This window comes from Pecten maximus, chromosome 12 (assembly GCF_902652985.1).
Source record: "Pecten maximus chromosome 12, xPecMax1.1, whole genome shotgun sequence".
Lineage (NCBI taxonomy): Eukaryota > Metazoa > Mollusca > Bivalvia > Pectinida > Pectinidae > Pecten > Pecten maximus.
The window spans coordinates 26200949-26225447 of record NC_047026.1 but is presented as its reverse complement, the minus strand read 5'-3'; the positions used below and the strand labels follow the sequence as shown (position 1 = coordinate 26225447).

Below are 24499 nucleotides of genomic sequence, written 5' to 3'. Positions count from 1 at the left end.
AGACTGAAATACCACATTGGACACGAAAGTGTACTGGACTCTCCTCCGACCAGGCGTTGCTATAGTGTAACATGTATATCATTGAAATAACACACATTAACACATAGGCTACTATTTTTCTCTGTTTTTATCATATTTGTTTTTTTTTCTCAGTCTTGGTGATATAAATCATGATCTTCAAACAGTGACAAACGCTCAACTCCAAGGACAAAGTGGGCGAGTGTCAGTGGAGATGTTTTGCCTGAGAATAGAATCACTTTCTGATGGTTAGTTATCGACGTGTCCAGTATAATGATCATTCTCCTTTGTTTGAACTACTGCCAACTGTTCTCGTTAAATCGTGTCGATTGGTTTACCTGTATCGCCAAGAACGTATTATCTTGGTCTATATGTAGGTACAATATATAATCAATTTTCCCTGTGAAGTCTATAATGAAGTGGTGATTGGCAGAAGTCGTTAAGAATTCTGCCCTCCTGGTCAGTGTCCGGTCATAACTGATCACGTGATATAGTGGTCAATACATGCATAAATTATTAGATCTGCGGCCATTGACACCGGCGTGGAATGAATACATGAAAAGGTACAGCTATTGTTGGGCAGAGATCACATTCTCAGCTGACGGAAACCGCTGACACGACACTTGTATCAGTTGTGGCCGCCGTAGTAATACACAGTAATTACTTGTACACCGATGTTACACTAGGCCACATAACGTCTATTTTTAGACCGACGTTATCTGTTTTAATTTGGTTTCTGATAACGCCCTACTTGTAGTATCGAAGTGAAATCTGCGAGAAGGATTTCCTTAATTATGTAAATCCGGTGGATAGATAAATGTAAGAACTAGGTCTTTTTTATACGCCAAGTCAAGATTTAATCGAAATGAAATGCAGTAGTATCTTTCCCGTCCGTCCGACATAAACTTTGCTTTCAAACGAAAAATCTTTGGCAATATCTTGGTAACATATATTTCTTGTACAACTTCCACTCAAAACTCTGCAATATTATACAAAAATTATAATTTTCTCGAAATTATAAAAATAGAGCACAATATTTACTCAGTGTTTAAAATAGTATCAATAAGACACTGTGTGATAGTATAAGGGAGACAACTCTCATATTTAACTATTACTAAGATCAAGTCAGTACTTAGTAACGTAAGAGTTAAGTCCCCTGGAAAAAATGTGTGGGATTTGTGGCACTTGGTAGGGGTTGTTTATAAACTTACGATTATTAGCAAATGTTTGTTGGTGATGGTAAGGGTAAAATTTAACTTCTCGATTAAGTTATGCGATAGATCATTAGGAAATATATACCTGATACTTCATATTAAAACTCGCATGTTGCTACAATTCACACTGAATGCTCGGAGCTACATGTAGTTAGGTCTCGCACAACTTATATATTTCACTATATATTATTGCCAATGTTTCAATCCCCTCAATCGATTATTTAAAGTTCAAATGTTGAGAAATTTACATCAAATTAAAGTTTGAAGATTTCCCTACTCGAAAATGATGTTATTGGATAGGTTTAATAGCATAGCATCACCTGTGCTAGGTAGACAGTAACCCTGATATTTACAGTAGGCAGGGGAGCCCCCACCTGGGGAATTCCCGCCTTTTTACACCTGAAATCCTACGTCTTTCTATTTATACCAGGAGTGTATATTTTTGATTTTCAAAATCTCAAATCCCACTCTTTATTCTCGTATATAGAAAGTACCCATTTCATGTGTTATTTACTCAGGAAATAGCTACAAATCTATGAAACCTATTTTATTCAGGACTTGGTTCAGGTGAAACACCAGCTGATTGGCGGAATTAGTTGTGTGAGACCGTTAAAAAGGGAAAATGAACAACAATAACAAAAAAAAAAAAAAAAACAACAACAAGAAATATCTTAAAAAAAAAGATAAACGGCATAGTTTTAATGCTGGTGGTTATACTGTAAAACTACTGGTGAAATAAGTTAACGAACTACATTGTAATTAATAAATGCGCAGTTTCAGCGCGGATAACAAAATTATATCAGTTTGAATCATTTTTGGTGATAATAAGACTGCAAATGTGTCATTTGAATAGATGCATCCACTTATTCAGCTTGCATTCAATTTAAAAGGGACATCACGGTAAAAACGTTGCAATTTTCAATGAATGTACGCGTTTTGTTCCTTTCCAGTTATGTTTCTGTGCTGTCCCAATGTTCACAGTCGATCCTCATGTCCAGCTTGACCACTCGATTTAGTTGGGAATCCCCCTCTAAATTTAGCGCGGAAATTATCTTTAAATCATTACGTGACTGTTTTGAAATCGTGGCAGCACAAACACATGATAGTTTACAAGGCGATATATATATTCCATCTGGGTTAGTTGGATAACGATATTATACAGTGGTTTAAATGTTAAATAACACGTTCTGTCTATATTACGGCACACATATTTATGTGTAAATAAGTGTAAACATTGTTCATATAGTATAGTGACAGTAGCGATGTACTGGTACAGACTGTATAAATATTACCGAGTTTGTGGAACTATTACAGAGTTTGTGGAAATCTTATCGAGTTTGTGGAAATCTTACCGAGTTTGTGTAAATATTACCGAGATTGTCATGACCTACTATCAAACAATCAAGCAGAATACGAGCGGCGTTCATATTACTGCCGTTTTCATGTTTGAACTGTTACAGTCTATTGTACTGCTTCCCAAGTTTAATTCTAGGATTGTGTTTGACCCATTTTCCTATTATTCTCTTCATTGCGGAAGCTGTTATCGTTTTCAACCGCAGTCGATTCACATTGGAAGCCATTTTTGTTTCCATGTGTTTTAGTTTGTTGTGCGCATGCGTTTATCGTAAATGTCACAAAATTTTTGCATATTCAGATTGTTTGATAACCTTTTAATAATTGATAATTGATGTTTTTATGTACATAGGCCTACATCATCGAATTCGAATGGTAATTGTTCAGAAGGTTATTTTTTAAAAGATATACCCAATAATATGATAAAATATACAAAATAAATATTGGTTTACCGTGAGGTCCCTTTAACTTTGTTTCGTTTTTAACTGTATGTCTGCATTTTGCATTAACCGCTACATTGACCAATCACATACTTCCACTTGACCAGTAACGCCACCTGTCGCGTCATACCCGGGGCCAAAACAAAATTAGACGGCTATGCCGAAACCCCCCCCCCCCCCCCCCCCCCCCCAAAAAAAAACCCCCCAAAAAACCGGAATGGCTGTCTGGGATTATCTTGAAATAAAAAACTTTCCTGTACGCATTGGTTTTGTGTATTGCCAGGCTTACGGTCACGCTGTAGTTGCCGTAGTGGGGGATGACAAGAGTGGACCGTAGTTTACCTTAGTTTAGTAGTTAGAAGTGATTAATCGTAGTTCAAGGTAGTTATAGACGTACATGTAGTGTGAACTTTCAAAGAAACGCACGATTCAAAATATCTCTTTGGTCAGATTAGATGCCAAGACTTACCCGGGCTCGTAGTTTAAACGTAGGTGATCGTAATTGACCTTATTGTGACCTAGTTTGAACGTGACTGATCGTAATTGACCTTATTGTGACGGTGTGGACCGTGCTAACAAAACAACGAGTAACACGAAGAAGAAGATGGAACGACACATGTAGCCACAAAATCACGCGAAGACGGTGTCCACGGATGACGGTGTCCACGGATGACGGTGTCCATAGATGACGGTGTCCATAGATGACGGTGTCCATGGATGAGTTTCCATGCACGACAGTTTCCACAGATGACGGTGTCCACGGATGACGTGTCCATGGATGATGGTGTCCACGGATGACGTGTCCATGGATGACGGTGTCCATGGGCGACGGTGTCCATAGATGACGGTGTCCACGGATGACGGTTTCCACGGATGACGGTGTCCATAGGCGACGGTGTCCACGGGTGAGTTTCCATGAACGACAGTGTCCACGGATGACGGTGTTCACGGATGAACGGTGTCCACGGATGACGGTGTTCATGATGACACTGACGTGGTGCGCGAAAATCCTTAAGAACCCAAAATAACAGGTAATGATAGGCTATTGACTATGAATAAATGATGTCAATGATCTATAGTTAACATAGTTCTATCATATGTCCAAGTTGATTCCTAATTTATCATTGAATTGTAGGTCTAACTATAATAAGCGAATTAAAATGTATCAGTGCTATTCTCTGAATATGTCGAAAACTTCATGGTTTTGATATACTTAGAAATATGTTTAAAATATATGCTCGATATTTCAAGACAATTTATAATACTTGTATATATACATATATATATACGGATAGTGTCCGATGATACAGTCTTCGAACGTAGATGCTCAGAACTTAAATCACACCTTCTTGCTAGAGGATATAAATCTACTTTGATAGATCAGGAACTAGAAAAAGTCAGGGTAATTGACAGAGCCAGCCTTCTAGAATACAAAGTCAGAACTCCGACACAAAGGGTCCCTTGTGTTGTCACGTTCCATCCTAACTTGCCGTCAATTTCTTCCATTTTACATAATCATTGGCGCATCATTGAGTCGTCAGCTGCACTCAAACGGATCTTTCCAGAACCACCGTTATTGGCCTAAAAATGTAAGAGATCTGGTGGTGAGCAGCAAATGACATTCATCTGCCTCTGTCGTTACAACAGGCTCCTTCAACACATGCAGCAAAAAAACGTGCAAATTGTGCCCATACACTGAGTCCACATACACGTTTAAATGTGTAATAAACAACCGTGTTTATCACATTTTACAAACACTGACATGCACATCAGCCAATGTTGTATATCTCCTCTCCTGCAAAAAATGCAAAATGCAGTATGTTGGAGAAACCAGCACAAAGCTCAACATCAGAATCAACAATCACCGTTGCTCCATCAAGCAAAACAGATTAGACTTTCCTTTGGCAAGGCATTTCAATTTACCTAGTCACAGTTGGAAGGATATGCAGGTGGTCGCCATTGATCACTGTCCTACCTGGAATGAAACGAAACGTCGTTCCAGAGAAAGATACTGGGTTACCAATCTCCAAACCTGCTACCCTCGGGATATGAACGAACGTTAAAGACGTCTTCTGGATGTACTCTCCATCTGACCATTATATTTGACTATTCATGTAGTTAATTATTCAATTTGTTAAAAATTTTCATAATTGCTGTACTTTTTGGGGCATCTATTCATTGTTGCTCTTTGAGACTCACATTTAGTCGCCTCCCGCCATCATGCAACAGCATCTTGGTCCGAGTTGGCCCGAATCGTCTGTTTCCCGTAGCGTCCTGTATCTTATATTTTCAGTCTTGATAAATATTTGTAGTAGTTTTTTCACACCACTCTCTATAATTCTAATGATCTAAAACATGTTTTTCTAAAGTTTTTCAGACTTTGTACACGATATTTAATCAATCACTGTAGAGACGATAATGCAACATTTTTTATTCTGAAATCTGATATCAATGCAATGTCGTCCACTAGCAGTATTTAGGGACGAATCGTCTTTGAACTCTTCGATATACTTCCACGTGCGGGGGAATTCAAAATATCTCTGCCGTTGGTCGCATAGCGTTCTAGTGTTGAACATGATGCAGTCACGCTAGTATCCGCCTTCGGCCCACGTTTGCCGAAGGGTTCATTGTGGTTTCTCCAGTTACTAAAACATTATTCTTATTGTATTTTATTGTATTTCCAGTACTTCTTATATATATTATGTGATTGTATTTGTAATTTTTTTGTGTTTTGATAAAGGGGCGGATTGCCTCGAAAATTTAACAAGCCTTATTGTTCACACTGTTTGAATTACTTCTTTGCCCCACATATCCATATATATATATATATATATATTAAGATGTGATATGGGTTGAACTTGGTAATTAGTTTTATCAGTGTGGGGCGTGGTCAGATGACGTGGCAAGAGTTGATATGACCAACACAAGCGGAGCCCTTGACACGATTGATCAGGCTACCAGACAACTGAAACATTAGTACGATATGTGATCATCATATACTACTAACTTTAGTAATATACCAATATTTGACTTGTTAGAGTTTATAATGTGTGTGCTATTTACTGTAATATTTGCCTTATAGATATCAATGAAGTTGTTGGTACTGGTGTGGCACACGAATTGTGTATTGACACCTTATATATTGATGTTGTTTTCTTATATATATATTATATTTATATCTTTATATTATATTACAAATGCAGCCATTTGTAAATACCATTGTCTACATGTTGATGGAAAATGACGTTTATAAGTTGTACAACTTGTGTCCAATTCCTTTTGAATAATTCCAAATGAAATATATTTATACTTAAATAATTTACGTTAGGTTTTATATTCGTTTTGGGTCAAACAATACAGCAAGGAAAACCAATGGGCACTTAATCTTTACCGGAAATGGCGGGAACATCTTCTTTCCGAACCAAGTTTCGTTGATGAATTTTGTAAATTATTACAGAACAAGGAGAACTAGACTTTGTACATTATTACAGAACAAGGAGAACTAGACTTTGTACATTATTACAGAACAAGGAGAACTAGAATTTGTACATTATTACAGAACAAGGAGAATCTGTCCCACCTTACCGACGGAGAACTAGACTTTGTACATTATTACAGAACAAGGAGAATCTGTCCCACCTTACCGACGCAGAACTAGACTTTGTACATTATTACAGAACAAGGAGAATCTGTCCCACCTTACCGACGCAGAACTAGACTTTGTACATTATTACAGAACAAGGAGAATCTGTCCCACCTTACCGACGCAGAACTAGACTTTGTACATTATTACAGAACAAGGAGAATCTGTCCCACCTTACTGACGGAGAACTTAACTTTGTACATTATTACAGAACAAGGAGAATCTGTCCGACCTTACTGACGGAGAACTAGACTTTGTACATTATTACAGAACATGGAGAACTAGACTTTGTACATTATTACAGAACATGGAGAATCTGTCCCACCTTACTGACGGAGAACTAGACTTTGTACATTATTACAGAACAAGGAGAATCTGTCCCACCTTACCGACGGAGAACTTAACTTTGTACATTATTACAGAACAAGGAGAATCTGTCCCACCTTACCGACGGAGAACTAGACTTTGTACATTATTACAGAACAAGGAGAACTAGACTTTGTACATTATTACAGAACAAGGAGAACTAGACTTTGTACATTATTACAGAACAAGGAGAACTAGACTTTGTACATTATTACAGAACAAGGAGAACTAGACTTTGTACATTATTACAGAACAAGGAGAATCTGGTCGACCTTACTGACGGAGAACTTAACTTTGTACATTATTACAGAACAAGGAGAACTAGACTTTGTACATTATTACAGAACAAGGAGAACTAGACTTTGTACATTATTACAGAACAAGGAGAATCTGGTCGACCTTACTGACGGAGAACTTAACTTTGTACATTATTACAGAACAAGGAGAATCTGGTCGACCTTACTGACGGAGAACTTAACTTTGTACATTATTACAGAACAAGGAGAATCTGTCCCACCTTACTGACGGAGAACTTAACTTTGTACATTATTACAGAACATGGAGAATCTGTCCGACCTTACTGACGGAGAACTTAACTTTGTACAGTATTACAGAATAAGGACAATTGGAATACATTTTGGTGTCAGAGGGGAGAGAAGCAGAGGACTTTTATTTGGCAAAACTAAAAAACTCTTAGATTTAAAGTGGAAAAGGTATTCAGAATACTGTCAATGTGCTTCGAAGATCTACCGCGGCGATATATTAACATAGAACGATGGATAGAGCTCGAGCCTATAAAGAAGGCGATAAAAACCGTTGCCCTATTGCTTTGTTTGAAAAATATTGTTCCAAGTTGCAACCAAATTCGAATACCGATCTGTTTTTTGCTTCCAGCCTCTATCCAATCCCAAGGCGAACATGTGGTTTTCTCAGGTCCCCGTTGGACACAACAAATTGGCTGTTATTTAAGCATTGAACTGTTTTTGTTTGGTATGTATGATCTATTTGAATGCCAGAGCTTTGCAAGCAAACAACATAATGTGCTTTTTTAAATGCTATAATTCATATTTAAAATTCATAATTCCAGCCTTACCGACAGTCAGCATATTTTTTGTCAGTCGTTGGAACAGCCGGAACATGGTCGCATGCTTTTTGGCAAACAAAATAGTACATGGACACTTAAAAAAACCAACTCAATTTTGTTAATCATTTAATTATCAACGTAATGCGGAAATGGCATATTTTTTATAACAAATAATGTAGACAAAATAATTAGTCGTTAAACTTAATCATCCTGGATATTGTAATTCCGGTTTGTGTTGTATTAATACGCTGATAAGTGTAGTGCGTGATGGATGGCATTTAAACGTACATGAATGCCAGAGCTCTCAAACACAGACTATATAGTGACAATGCCAGACAAATGTAAATATAATAAAAACCATCACAAATCTTTCTGGCTTTTACGGTTTCTACACAAACCTTCCCTAACATCAACAACAGCTACACGTTGTTCTAGGGAAATGTATCTGATCAACCTGTTATGGAACAAAGTTGCCATCACAGTACTGCTCTACACCGTTATAAACTCCTGAACGACGATCAATGTAGTTTCCCGCCTAATTCAATCCACCAATCCGGAGGCCCTCCTCCGACATTTGTTTTTCATTATACCCGTGACACCGTAAACAATGAAGCCACACGAGATCGTTAATGGCTGGTATACCCAGACTGAGTCAGGTTCAAGTTCAAGTTCAAGTAAACTACGACAAACAGTACTGAAGCCAAATTATCTTTGTGACGCTTGTAACGAACAGCCGCCCTCGAGACACAGTCCCTGAAATATAATACGACTTCGAAAATTTAAAACATTGATGTACATTTGTTTTTCTTTCGGATAATCTACACTATGGCGATAATAGGATTATTACAAACAAGGCGCACTTTTATCACTTAATACACTACCAAAACATTGAACATTGTACAGAATTACCCGGCGCTTATTGTGACACCGTAAACAGTAGTCCAGTCGAGTGTCTATCAGTATAGGGCTGTGCACTTGTTGTTTGACCAATGATGTTATCTCTCTAACTCGAGATGGTTATAAAGAAAAACATATAGCGATTTCTATGAACATCGATAAGACACCGATCAACATGGCGAATGATCGGTCCAGCTGCTGTCGTTCGGATATTTCCGTCGACGATTCTCCTCGGGAGAAAATGAAACACTTTGCGGACAGATGCTACATGCACGGACCGTCGGCCATTGCTCGGTCGACCAATTTCTTTCGTTTGTCTCTGTGGATCATCGTCTTCACTGGAGGGTGGGGTAAGTAAATTTTGCCAATGAATATACATGCAAATATTATAATGATTACATGCATGATTTTCGTTTTCTTGTATGTTTAAGAGATCATACCAACAGACAAGAAACAAATCTAAAAAAACTCTAAACCTACCCTGTAATTTTTTGGCTATTTTTGGGGAATGACTATTAAACCTCTCTTTATGACCTTAATAAAACGATAAAAACAATAATCAGGATTGATCTACCATCGTGACAAATTAGCGGAAATAAATCTATTATTTTGGAGCCCTCAAGGTATTTACAAAAATTATACAGGATATAAAAATGTAACGAATCACATGTCCCATTTCGTTCCGTTCGTTACAAATGTTGACCGAAGCGTTTTCTTTAAATTTAACGCTTTCCTTTAGCGACACGTGGGCTATCATTTTTGTTAAGGGTCTCCGTGTAATCCTTTGTTAAGAATCTCCGTGTAATCCTTTGTTAAGGGTCTCCGTGTAATCCTTTGTTAAGGGTCTCCGTGTAATCCTTTGTTAAGGATCTCCGTGTAATCCTTTGTTAAGGATCTCCGTGTAATCCTTTGTTAAGGATATCCGTGTTATCCTTTGTTAAGGGTCTCCGTGTAATCATTTGTTAAGGATCTCCGTGTAATCCTTTGTTAAGGGTCTCCGTGTAATCCTTTGTAAGGATCTCCGTGTAATCCTTTGTTAAGGATCTCCGTGTAATCCTTTGTTAAGGGTCTCCGTGTAATCCTTTGTAAGGATCTCCGTGTAATCCTTTGTTAAGGGTCTCCGTGTAATCCTTTGTTAAGGGTCTCCGTGTAATCCTTTGTTAAGGATCTCCGTGTAATCCTTTGTTAAGGATATCCGTGTTATCCTTTGTTAAGGGTCTCCGTGTAATCATTTGTTAAGGATCTCCGTGTAATCCTTTGTTAAGGGTCTCCGTGTAATCCTTTGTAAGGATCTCCGTGTAATCCTTTGTTAAGGATCTCCGTGTAATCCTTTGTTAAGGGTCTCCGTGTAATCCTTTGTTAAGGGTCTCCGTGTAATCCTTTGTTAAGGATCTCCGTGTAATCCTTTGTTGAGGATCTCCGTGTAATCCTTTGTTAAGGATCTCCGTGTAATCCTTTGTTAAGGGTCTCCGTGTAATCCTTTGTTAAGGATCTCCGTGTAATCCTTTGTTAAGGGTCTCCGTGTAATCCTTTGTTAAGGATCTCCGTGTAATCCTTTGTAAGGATCTCCGTGTAATCCTTTGTTAAGGGTCTCCGTGTAATCCTTTGTAAGGATCTCCGTGTAATTCTTTGTTAAGGGTCTCCGTGTAATCCTTTGTTAAGGATCTCCGTGTAATCCTTTGTTAAGGGTCTCCGTGTAATCCTTTGTAAGGATCTCCGTGTAATCCTTTGTTAAGGATCTCCGTGTAATCCTTTGTTAAGGGTCTCCGTGTAATCCTTTGTGAAGGATCTCCGTGTAATCCTTTGTTAAGGATCTCCGTGTAATCCTTTGTTAAGGGTCTCCGTGTAATACTTTGTTAAGGATCTCCGTGTAATCCTTTGTTAAGGATCTCCGTGTAATCCTTTGTTAAGGATCTCCGTGTAATCCTTTGTTAAGGATCTCCGTGTAATCCTTTGTAAGGATCTCCGTGTAAACCTTTGTTAAGGATCTCCGTGTAATCCTTTGTTAAGGATCTCCGTGTAATCCTTTGTTAAGGGTCTCCGTGTAATCCTTTGTTAAGGATCTCCGTGTAATCCTTTGTTAAGGATCTCCGTGTAATCCTTTGTTAATTTCGCTCTCCAATTAACAAATACAGGTCGACATTCCTTTTTTCCCCTATAAATTTATCATCATTTATATTATTACTCCTATACGTACATGAGGTCTTATTCCACCTGATTACATTGGTGGATATTGCGACCTCGTTTCCCCTCAGCGTGTTTTTCTTGTAGCTGCCAGCGCCCTGATTCTGGGGCGCGACAGAAAAAGTGTTATACACCATCTAAAACGATAATTTATGTTAACAAATATGTGTACGCTTACTTGTTGATGAAGTATCAATCCATTTATGCACAAACTGTTGATGGACACCTCTTAAATATACGATGGCCGATATCGGACGGGCAAATCAGTGTTACTAGTAGTACGTTTTTGTCAACGAAAAATGTACGTACAAATTATGTGTCAAAAATATCTACTGCTAGTAGTAGATAAATTTGTACACAAAAAGTGTATGTACAAATCCTGTGTCAAAAACCTGTTACTAGTAACACATTTTTGACACAAAATATGTACGTACATATTTTGTGTACAAATTTATCTACTACTTCTAAATGTCAATTAACATTCTTTCCCATCTTGATTGATCGCCTTGTGGTAGTATGTTGACTGCATCCGATAGAAATACGAGTAAATAATTAACTTTTGTCGCATTCGCACGAGGAAACCAGACATATTTCGGTTTCGAGTGATACCATTCTTCCATTACGTCCGCTGGCTGGATATTCTGTTTTTACTTAACGTCATACGTAAAAGCCAAATGCTTTAATGTTAACATTTCAAGATCTTAACAGTTTTCAGACTTAGTATATATCTAATTATCGCGAATTAAAAACTGGAAGAAAATATGAATTTATAAAAATAAATGGGTTATTCCCAAAAATAATAACTGGGTCCGACAGACCAAGTTTCTAAGCGAAATAGTCCAATAATGCAACGAGCGTGTTATCAGTCTATACAAAATGGTGGAACGCCGAATGTTTAAGCCTGTCAAAATACAGACCGATTCTGCCAAAATACAGACCGATTCTGCCAAAATACAGACCGATTCTGTCAAAATACAGACCGATTCTGCCAAAATACAGACCGATTCTGTCAAAATACAGACCGATTCTGCCAAAATACAGACCGATTCTGCCAAAACACAGATCGATTCTGCCAAAAAGAAACGTAAAAGGGACTGGAATCGGCAAAACCCGAGTATTTCCTATGAATAGGACATGATTCAATGGAACTTAGCTGGAGAGGTTTTAGGTTATTTGGGAGTATGTGGCTTTAAAATCGAGCAGATCTTTTGGCTCTGGCTTTTATTACCTTATCAGGCAAAATCAGCATACGACCGCATGGTAATCAATCAAGAATAAAAGGAATGTTAATTGATATTTGGAAGTAGTAGATAAATTTGTACACAAAATATGTACGTACAAATTTTGTGTCAAAAACGTGTTACTAGTAACAGGTTTTTGACACAGGATTTGTACGTACACTTTTTGTGTACAAATTTATCTACTACTAGAGCAGTAGATATTTTTGACACACAAAATGTACGTACATTTTTCGTTGACAAAAACGTACTACTAGTAACACTGTTTTGCCCGTCCGATATCGGCCATCGTATAAATATGATTATATCCACAATAATTCACTTGCAACTTACTGTGTTCAAATATTTGGTCACTAAAACAACTTTGCTGTTCCGGATATTATAAAATACGGAATAAAATAAAACGGATAGCGTAACGTAATATTTTTACAGCGTTTAGTTTATTTTGTCTATTTCAACTCCAAATTTGGATAAACCGGAAATAACCTCGAGAGGTCACAATCAAAACAAGTATGGCGGTATATACAAATGGGACCTACGCTTAAACGACAAAAGAGGCTAATAATCACTGATCTTGGATATAGATATGGACACACGTTGTGTAACTTTGTGTATTTATGATAGATAAATAGAAGAAGGCAAGTCAGATCATATGAAATGTGAGTAAAGATAACTTTTAAACGACTTTAATTAGGTGGGTCACAGCAACAGGTTTTACGTGCGGTAGTAATTAGAGGTTACATGACAGCCTGTCAAAAGTTTCCTGTCGTGTAAACCTCTAATATTATTGGGGTATTATATCATATGATATCTTATGTCTTAATAACGACCTACCACGTCCTAATAACGATTATCTGGGCTACATAGATGTCGTAATGACGGAAATATATAATCTATTTTATTTTTGAAGTGCCCCTGTAATGCGTCGGTTGTGTTACACTTCCGGTTTCGATCACACATCCGGTTTCGATCACACATCCGGTTTAATATTTCGATATACCGTTGTTGTTTTTTGTTATTATCTCGATGAAAAGACAAACGTCGGTCTGTACAGTAATTACACGTTTGCTGGTATTATTATCGCCATTCGGCTATTGACATTTCTGTAACCTATCACTTCGTATTGACTTTATTTATCGATTCCTCTACAGGACATGTACCTAGTATAGTTATCGACAGAGATCGACCGATATTAATATCTAGTATAAATATTACTCATTTCAAGTAAACTTCCTCTTAGTACGGACTACTGGTTATTTTATATAGAAATGTTTACCGAGACTTAGCAGTATTTTGTTGGTCATAAGATGTGCAATGGGCAGCTCACGGCTATTACCTCAGAGTTTAAAGTATCAAGGATAGTCAGTCAATACAGCCATTTTACTGTAGCTATATTTCAATCTAGATTTTTTATTTTACATTGACTCGGTCGAAGTACGTTTTCCTTGTAGATTTTGTTTGTTTGTTTTGTTTTGTTAGGGGACCTCTTACCAGCTAAGGTCATGCAACGACGGTTTTCTCTCTACATATAGTGAACTATTTTTTTTTTATGTAGGAGGCGACTTAAAGTGACCCTTTGAACAACTGGGCCCAGGAGAGAGATGTATTGATAAGAAACATGTTTCATTTTATGTTTTCTTTTGTTTACCATATCATTTTAATATCATGATATCGAAAATCTAATGATTAAACGCTAAGATTTTTTCAACAGATTTTAAAAAAGTTACAATTACTTAAACAGGTAAATTTAGTCCACATGTTCTCTGCAGCTGCTCTTCAGAAAACTTGCATCACAAAGTTTACATATTGACCATTACACTTTCTAAACACAAGCTTGAATATATTGTTTATGGCGTTACAGTTGTATTAAATCACGATGAAAGTTTGAGGTCTTACGAAAGGCTATGGGGCGATTGTAAAAGAAATTGCTAAACTTTGCACAACGCGGACGCTGCATAATGTCTTAATACGATAATTGATTATGCGTATTCTTAATTGAACAACATGTATCATTTAGAGCAATATGCAAAAAAGGTGGTTTTACTTCAATACACAAAGCAATTTAGTATATAGCTACAGTCGAGTGTAATTAAGTCATCAAATACTGATGTATTGATTAACTTCTTTGGCTATGAGTCTATGAAATTAAAATGACAAATGTGATATGAAATTGCTCCGTAAATGAAACATTCCTCCGAATACCGTAAATCACCAACCATTGGAATTTCCAGAGTGACCAATGGAGGCAACATGAATATTTCACAAACAACATCAATGTATCCGGTGTTGTTGTACAGAACAGTGCTATATTCATTAATGGACTAAAACTGTATAATTTACTAAATTCGTATCTACTTATGTTGTATATTATCGTTAGTACAATCTTTTATTTCACGATAGTTTGGAGTACTAAATCTCGAACATGAGAGTCGTCAGTATATATGGCAGCAAGTTCAATTGCAACAGCGTTTGCTCACAGATTAAAGAAATAATAAAAATGTATCTAATTCATCAAGAGGATCTATTTCTTAAATGTCAACTTTTGAATTTTATACATGACTTTGTTCAATTAAATTAAATTAAATCAAATGAAGGGTTAAGGGGATGATCAGCTGGGAGTCAAGTAAAATAAAGTGGCGGAGGAATCATAATAAATTGATCAAGAGGATTGCGAAAAAAAATCAACATTTGTGTCATCTATTAAATAAGGAGTTCAATTCGTGTCAGATAAATATAAATTGTTTCATGATCATGCACAGGATAAGATTTTCTTGTGTTGAATTGAGAATTCTCATGGTTAATGTAAGCCTCAAACTAAAATAGTTTTACTTAATTGTATACTATTGTATTCTTGATATACAAACATGCAAGTATGATATTTCATTAACCCCAGCAAAATATAAAAAATGGTAAAAAATGATAGAGTCTTTCCGTATTGTCTTGACCGTTGTGTTGTCTTATCGTCCGGACTGCTGGTCCACTTACACTGACATTTGTTTCAGACTCAACTCTAGATAAAAAAAAATCAGTAGGTAGCCTGTTGGTAACGACTTGTCTGCAGTGTGTTCATTCTGTATGATGTATGAACGCATTAACCAGAATATTTGATATAATTCGTTATAAAATAACTTCAGATTTTTTTTTACAGATAGTGAGTTAAGAAATTGATGTTTAGTCTCTGTGTACATTTCCAGAGAGCCATACTCAATATTTGATATATTTGCTGTTTTGACAGTTTTTTCTTTCTAGTGTTGTTAGATATTAAATAACTTTGATTGCCCACGGACAATAAAAAATTGAAAATATAAATACCAGTACATAAATATCTGAGTGTATGGATACATGTCAACCTTCCCCACGCACAGTTTTGGTTAAGATCTATGTTCGGCTCGTAGAATTTCACCTAAGGGCAGATGCATTTCTGGATAAATATGATCGACAAAATTGTACACATGTGAAAAATATTCTTAATACAGGGGAGATAACCTCATTTCATAGAGTATCGACCAGAAAAGACGATATAACTCCACAAAAATAACATCATATAGATGTAACCATTACTCCTTAAAGAAATGACAATAAAGTGTCATCAATAAGCTTAAACCAAACTTTCTACGACACCAAGACTGTAATTCTGCGAAAATGACACTTGTGCAGACCGAGACTTTCCATCCAATTGTTAACCCACTATCCATAAATAATGAAGAAAATGTAACACGACATTGATTACAGAGGAAGAACATTCCACATAGTGTACTAATCGTAGCGTAATACAAACGTACCTCACGGTACAGAATACACAGAACAGACCCTGTATTTATCTAACAGATATCGGTATTATGTGGAGACAGTCGAAAGCCAATATTCCCTTCAATAATAATGTACATACGTGTATAAAGTACAACGGTCAATAAGACTAGGTTATGTTATGTTAAGGGTTAATTAACGACAATTTGATGATAGCATTAAAAATTGAATTGCTATTATCAAACTATAAAGAGGATCGTAAGTATTTAACTAAATTTAGGTTACATTTGTACTTTAAAAATGTATCACAGTGTGACAAGCTCAGTATATAGAGCGTGACATTTTCGAATTTGTCAGCGTTCGTCCTTCCTACCATTTTGATCACCTTTGGGCTTTGGCACTTGTATTAAAGATTGAATGTTGCTTTGGTAGATTTAATGGGGTGATGGAATGAGTTGTTGATCACGTATTTATTTTCATTGTAAATAGACGTTTTAAAAGTATTACGAGCTAATCTCTCTGGTGCGGGAATTAGGTATTTTACCCGTGTTATGTAGGCCTACATGAGGTATGTTAGATCTAACAGAACAGTCTTATTTATCAAAATTAAGACCTGATAATTTCACATGTATGTTATTTCGGACTCAGAATTATTCCTGCAAATAAAGCCTTGGGTTTTTTCTCTCCTAAATAGGCGTAATGTACGTACATGTATGGGTTAGGCCTACATGATCGGGCAGCTTGTGTACTATATAGGATAATGATTCGGAACCCCTCGATTGATAACATCATGATGTCGATGATTCGGAACACCTCGATTGATTACATCATGTCGATAGTTTCGAATGCCTCCATTGAATTTGTCATAGCGATGGCATTCTTAGATACTTTGATTACATTTCTCCTTATTACCAAAATCACTTAAATATGTACTTATTTCTATATTCATGTTTTCTGTTTTTCGTTTTAATTAAAGAAATAAATTTCTGGAATTTAATGTTGACATGTAGTATTTTCTCCGAAAACTTTTATTTCCGAAAATAACATACGTCTGCACATCTTCTTGATAACTGTGCATGCTCACTTGTTGAAGACGCCAAACCGGAGCATTTGAATGGAGAACTAGAACATTGATAACTAATCACATCTGGGAGGATAATTAAAATTCAGGATTAAACTCAATTTTTTGTTTTCCTTAGGAACGTGGTGCAAATAAAAAAAAAAAAAAAAGAAAAGAAAAAAGGTCAGTATGATTGCTCTTAGATCCAATAAGGCCTGCCATTGGTTAATGCATCGTACGATTTTTTTTTCACATTTCCAACAGTAAACCCCTCATATACCTGACTCTAGCATTTTGATGTACAACTTATAATGGGTTCTAATTATTTTGTTGCGAACGTATAACACCTGATCACGTGGGGTATATTATAATTTAATGACAACATAATGAAGTAAAGAAATCAACGCTCTGGATGTAAAATGAGTTTGTATATTGTAGAGAATAAACCTCTTATTGACCAAAACTGATAAGAACCCCTATATATAACGTGACGTCATAACTATTATAACTAAGAGCATTATATCGCGACGTAGATTTATCTTCCTCTGATATAATCGACATTTAGGAATATAATTAACCGACAGCTGACAACTTATACTAATAAAGTCTATTTTATCAAAATAAACCCTGTATCCGGACAGTAATGACTCAGAGATTTAGATTGTCAGAGGTCGTTAACAGGACTTTAATGACTCAGAGATCCAGATTGACAGAGATTGTTAACTGGACTTTAATGACTCGGAGATTTAGATTGACAGGTCGTTAACTGGACTTTAATATCTCAGAGATCCTGATTGACAGAGTTCGTTAACTGGACTTTAATGACTCGGAGATTTAGATTGACAGTTCGTTAACTGGACTTTAATGACTCAGAGATCCAGATTGACAGAGATTGTTAACTGGACTTAAATGACTCCGATATCCAGATTGACAGGTCGTTAACTGGACTTTAATGACTCAGAGATCCAGATTGACAGAGATTGTTAATTGGACTTAAATGACTCAGAGATCCAGATTGACAGGTCGTTAACAGGACTTTAATGACTCAGAGATCCAGATTGACAGGTCGTTAACAGGACTTTAATGACTCAGATATCCATATTGACAGAGATTGTTAACTGGACTTTAATGACTCAGATATCCAGATTGACAGGTCGTTAACAGGACTTTAATGACTCAGATATCCAGATTGACAGGTAGTTAACAGGACTTTAATGACTCAGATATCCAGATTGACAGGTAGTTAACAGGACTTTAATGACTCAGATATCCAGATTGACAGGTCGTTAACTGGACTTTAATGAGTCGGATATCCAGATTGACAGAAATCGTTAAGTGGACTTCTAGAAATTTTATGGTTGTGTGTCGAGGGCGAGTAAAATTAGTAGATAGGACGAATAGTTATTTCTTCCCTGTTTCGCAGCAACTTATTCTGGTTTTAAATTTAACTGCGGACGTCAGTATACAGACAAATCCAACATTCCGTGTGACTATTCGTGATGTCATAGGATGTGAAGAAATGACAAAACTACGTCATAGATGTAACTTCCCACTCCCTTTGTCGCCATCGTTGACTATAGCTTAGGCGTTGGCCAACAGTTCCAGCGTTGTAATTTCACTTTACTAGTGTGTTATATGCGACAGCGGTTTTAGATGGCTGTATCCGCCGCTCAAACTTGATTATAAACCTATTTTTCTTGTTCAGTGATTGAGTAATTAATGCAAATCAAATCTGTTTTATTGTTGTTATACATTTTGGATGATAAAGTGATACCACGGCACATTTTACACGTGTCATTGTCGGCAGAAAATAACAATTCGAATGACAGATATATTTAATTAACAACTTATAACAGTAAAACGAATACATCGTTCGTTATAAACACCTGTAATTGACAGCCAGTATATCCCGTGTGTGTAGGCCGCACAACAAAAAACTAGAATCAAGTCCATACTATTACCATTATATCAATTACAAATGAAATCAATCATGCAGGTTATATATTGGTAATGGCAAGCTAATGCAATGATATCATATAACATAATGTGTTTGAGCATTCTGTGAATAATGAATACTAGTTGTAGTAGAGAATGAAATAGCATTCTAACAATGGCCAAGCTAAAACCATGAATTACGCTGACATCTGACTTATATCGACTCTATCCCGTTTACCTGTTGTTGAAGATATTAGAGACCGATATATTGTGTAAACTGACACTGTTTTTATTTTGTATCCTGTACAACAATACTGTAAATAGTCCCCAAAGCGTCCAGTCAGAACTGGTCGAGTCGCTCGACTGTCTAACCTTTGTTTCAGTTAAAACAATTGGTCTAAATGCCCCAAAACATCCACCAATCTCCCAAACTCCAGGAATTTGGACTGGTACCGAAGGTGTTTTGAACTCCATTATAAACGAGCTCGAGATCAGTTATTAATGGTATTCAAAAGGTAAAACATATATACAGTATAACAATGCAGTGTTAAGAGCTTTGCTAGAAGTCTTTCATATAACGCTTCATTAAACCTACCAAGCCTGTTGTCCAAATCATTAATTAACAAATTCATTTTATCAATCAATCTTTGTTTACTCAACACTACGTATTTTTGAAAACCCTTCAACTCATTGTAGGGACAATATGTACATTGTACATTGTATATGCGATTTTGCCAAAGTACCAAAGAAATCTTTGTTCATTGAACAAATAAAAAATGAATCCAATTAACAAACCTAGGTGTGTCGTTCTTATCGTTGTTACAACATGTGTTTCCAAAATTACATGGACTTTTTAAACTTTTATTTAAGATATTTTCTTTGCGAAAGATGTATCCATATATTTGATAAATGTTTCTTAGAGGAGCAACAGTTTCTGGGTCCCAACACCAATTCTTTGAGGCTAGTTGGTGGTTACCCCTGCTGATGAACCTTCTGTCCCCGAAGTTTGTCGTTATCCAGCATGCCACGTTTAAATCCTAACGAAGATTGAAAGTTTATACTATACTCACCCGTTAAATAATCGAACGTCTCAGAATTACGAAATTGATTATATCATAATTTACCTTCCAAAAATGTTAAGGCAGACGTGAATCATGCATATTACTATTTTATGTTTTCCGTATAATTCTTCACGAAATGCTCTATTCTCAGACATCAACGTTAACCTAAAGTATCTCATTCGGTGTATCCTATATATATATATATATATAACGTACATCTATTGTAAACATGTTCACACAGTACACCAAGATTATTTGATAAGCATATTTAACACAAGTTGGTAGATATTCATTTTGATATAAACCATTTTATATTCTTTTAAAATTACCAAATAATATACTTAATACAATGTACACCATTTTAATTAAATTACGTGACGAGGTCACACAAAGCCTCTCTTCCAGATTTCTATATTGCATCATTTTTGACAATAGTTAAGCTTTCGCTCAGTCAGGGTAAGGTTATACATGTATCTAGTCGCGACAACAAAAAAGTCTGCAGGAGTGAACCAATCTTTAAAGCCATTGGCGGTAAGGTCAGGTTCACTGACGTATTCCCACGTTACAATGTACATGGCAAGTCGTTATGGTACTATATTATCACCGAATGTTTGCTGTTATAATTTAACGAGAGTGATTTAACAAGATCATTCTGACAATAGCTGGTCTCTACTGTCAATTAGTTATTTAAAAAATATGGGTCAAGGATTCGCTAAAGAATGTAAATCGTGTCTTCTGAATAAATTATTTCCTAAGCGAATTATCTATGTCTAGCTAGTAGACCCATGTCTCGACACATGCTAGTCATATTTTAAAGTTGGCAACAAGTAATAGGACGCGACTTCACACAGCTATCATGTTAATGTTACCTTTCTGGGTTGTCGCACAGTGGTAACAAACTCGCTTTCACCTAGGGTTCGAATCCACCGATCGGACATAAAAAGTATTGGATCACCTGCCTGACCACATTAGTTTTCCACGGGTTCTCTGGTTTCCTTCCACAGTAAGATTCCTCGCGCTCTACAAGTACGGATCAAAGAGCGTGATTAATATAAGTTGATATAAATAGTTATAATTCAAAGCTAACTTATAGATATTTTAAAATTAACCTCCATTTTTATTTATTAATGTATTGAATTCGAAACATCACAACACTTAAATCTTATCAGATACTGTTTATCAATGACTGTTGATATAATACAGATGTTGTCCACTGACGGAGAAATTTACAACACAAAGTTTCGAGAGAAGCAGGGTGATGAAGGTCTTGAGAAAGTTTTATGATCAACATATGGGTCTTATTTGGAATAATTTCAGTGATTTATGCGATAGAATGTCAGACGTGTCTGATGCCTGTTGATATGCCTTGTGGTTCCATTGTCACCACCATAGTTCTTATTCTGAGAAAATGTGACGTAATCTAGGTTGGTATGCCGGGAGTTGGCGATGAAACAGAAGACCCTTACTCCTTTGGAACACCTGTTCCTATTTTGTTGCACAGGTAAAATTAATGAATCGGAAAGATGCAGTCAATTAAAAATCCCCAATCAGAAATCCACTGGTTTACAGGTCGGTTTTTGTTGTAAATAAATGTGATTATTTACATACCAATTCAGATTTCTCGTTTTACGATATTTTGAGTTAGGGTAAACAGTCGCCATTTTGACGGATTAATAAGATAGGGCGTATACCATAGGTTCATGCACTAGTTGATCTAAGCGTATTTTAAATGAAGTTCGGACACTTTGTTAATGACGTATACAAAGTACCTACTCTGTCACACACACGCCCCCACCAACACAACAATTGGGGGATATAAGTATATTAGGTATCCATTGAAGACATATACCTGTACCGGTCTAACTCCGAGTGAAGTTTTTTGATATTATGGTACTCTGTGTAGGATATAAGACCCTTTTGACTCTCTGTAAACAATGTAGGACACTATTGGTTTACGTGAATGCTGGTCTCATTGCTGATATCAATTGTTATGTTTGTTTACTCAGAGAAAATGTAATTGATTCTGTCAGATTCAGGTGACACGTGTTTTCTCGTTATTCTAGCTCGTTTGCGATCTCATTCTCTAGGTATAATCAACTAGAATTAAATCAATCAAAAGATCGTTAGCTTTTATTTCTGGTTGTGGCATGATTTATTTTACCAGCTGCTATACTTTTGAATTTAACAGATTTTGACCTAATAGATAAGACGCTTTAAAACACACAAGTATATAGTCAAGGAACTGTACACATCAGGATCCCGATTTTCTCGAAAGGGAAGTTTAATTGATCAGTATCCTCCACTTATTCGATATAGATTGTTAATAGCTCGCTTGAGATGAAGTCTTGGAGGACTTTTTGCGATCGCTTTTTGTCCGCCTCTCCTATGTAATCTACATTGTTGTTAAATAGGTCAATGTTAAAGGGTTAATTAGGTCAATGTTAAAGGGTTAATTAGGTCAATGTTAGAGGGTTTACTATGTCAATGTTAAAGGGTTAATTAGGTCAATGTTAGAGGGTTTACTATGTCAAAAATAAAGGGTTAATTAGGTCAATGTTAGAGGGTTTACTATGTTAATAATAAAGGGTTAATTAGGTCAATGTTAGAGGGTTTACTATGTCAATAATAAAGGGTTAATTAGATCAATGTTAGAGGGTTAAATAGGTAAATGTTAAAGAATTAAATAAGTCAATGGTAAAGAGCATAACTAAGTCAATGGTAAAGGGCATAGCTAAGTCAATGGTAAAGGGCATAGATAAGTCAATGGTAAAGGGCATAGATAAGTCAATGGTAAAGGGTTAAATAGGTCAATGGTGACGGGTTAAATAGGTAAATGTTAAAGAATTAAATAAGTCAATGGTAAAGGGCATAGATAAGTCAATGGTAAAGGGCATAGATAAGTCAATGGTAAAGGGCAGAGATAAGTCAATGGTAAAGGGTTAAATAGGTCAATGGTGACGGGTTAAATAGGTAAATGTTAAAGGGTTAAATAGGTCAATGGTAAAGGGCATAGATAAGTCAATGGTGACGGGTTAAATAAATAAATGGTAAAGGGTTAAATAGGTCAATGGTGACGGGTTAAATAGGTCAATGGTGACGGGTTAAATACATTGTATGTAAATGGTAAAGGGTTAAATAGGTCAATGGTGGCGCGTTAAATAGGTCAATGTTAAAGGGTTAAATACATTGTAGTAAATGTTGATGGGTCAAATACATTGTATGTAAATGGTGACGGGTTAAATAGGTAAATGGTGACGGGTTAAATAGGTAAATGGTGACGGGTTAAATAGGTAAATGGTGACGGGTTAAATAGGTAAATGGTGACGGGTTAAAAAGGTTAATGGTGACGGGTTAAATAGGTTAATGGTGATGGGTTAAATACATTGTAGGTCAATGGTGACGGGTTAAATAGGTCAATGGTGACGGGTTAAATAGGTCAATGGTGACGGGTTAAATAGGTAAATGGTGACGGGTTAAATAGGTAAATGGTGACGGGTTAAATAGGTAAATGGTGACGGGTTAAATAGGTAAATGGTGACGGGTTAAAAAGGTTAATGGTGACGGGTTAAATAGGTTAATGGTGATGGGTTAAATACATTGTAGGTCAATGGTGACGGGTTAAATAGGTCAATGGTGACGGGTTAAATAGGTCAATGGTGACGGGTTTAATAGGTCAATGGTAAAGAGTTTAATAGGTTAATGGTGACGGGTTAAATAGGTTAATCGTAAAGGGTTAAATAGGTCAATCGTAAAGGGTTAAATAGGTAAATGGTAAATGGCTAAAGAGGTCAATGGTAAAGAGTTTAATAGGTCAATGGTAGAGGGTTTTCATTCTGTGTTATGTAACTGAGACTTTTTGTGTTTTAACCTTACTTCTCGTTAAAAAGGACATGTTTCTGCTGAATATAATGAATTCCCCAATCGAAAAAAGTATTACATGTAAATTTGCTAATGGTGTTGCATGCTGCACGTTTAATCCAGTTTCACTGAAGCAGTTGAGATGTCTACCTTACTCGGGTACTGTTTAAGATGTGATAATCTTACTTGTAAGAAACTAAACACTTTTTCCCTTTTAAAAAGAAAACGTTCATGCTGTCTTTATCATTAATATGTTATTTATATCGTTATCGGTTCAGACGAGGGTGTATTTGTTAATATAGCAATTAAATGCAAGTCAAATAGATTGAGTATAACCCCGTAACGATTTTAAAACAAGTACCTGTTTCTGAATGAAGGCTTATTTGGATATTGTAAACACA

General features: G+C 36.2%; 1 protein-coding gene across 1 annotated transcript in view; it reads left to right on the top strand.

Annotated features, from left to right (window-relative positions):
* Positions 1 to 9070: 9070 nt before the first annotated feature.
* Positions 9071 to 24499, top strand: part of LOC117339690 (amiloride-sensitive sodium channel subunit gamma-like) — a 34130-nt gene continuing 18701 nt past the window's right edge. The window contains exon 1 of the mRNA XM_033901407.1: positions 9071 to 9365. Within this exon, the coding sequence (XP_033757298.1) occupies positions 9164 to 9365 (202 nt within the window). The 5' untranslated portion in view covers positions 9071 to 9163. The remainder of the gene's footprint in view (positions 9366 to 24499) is intronic.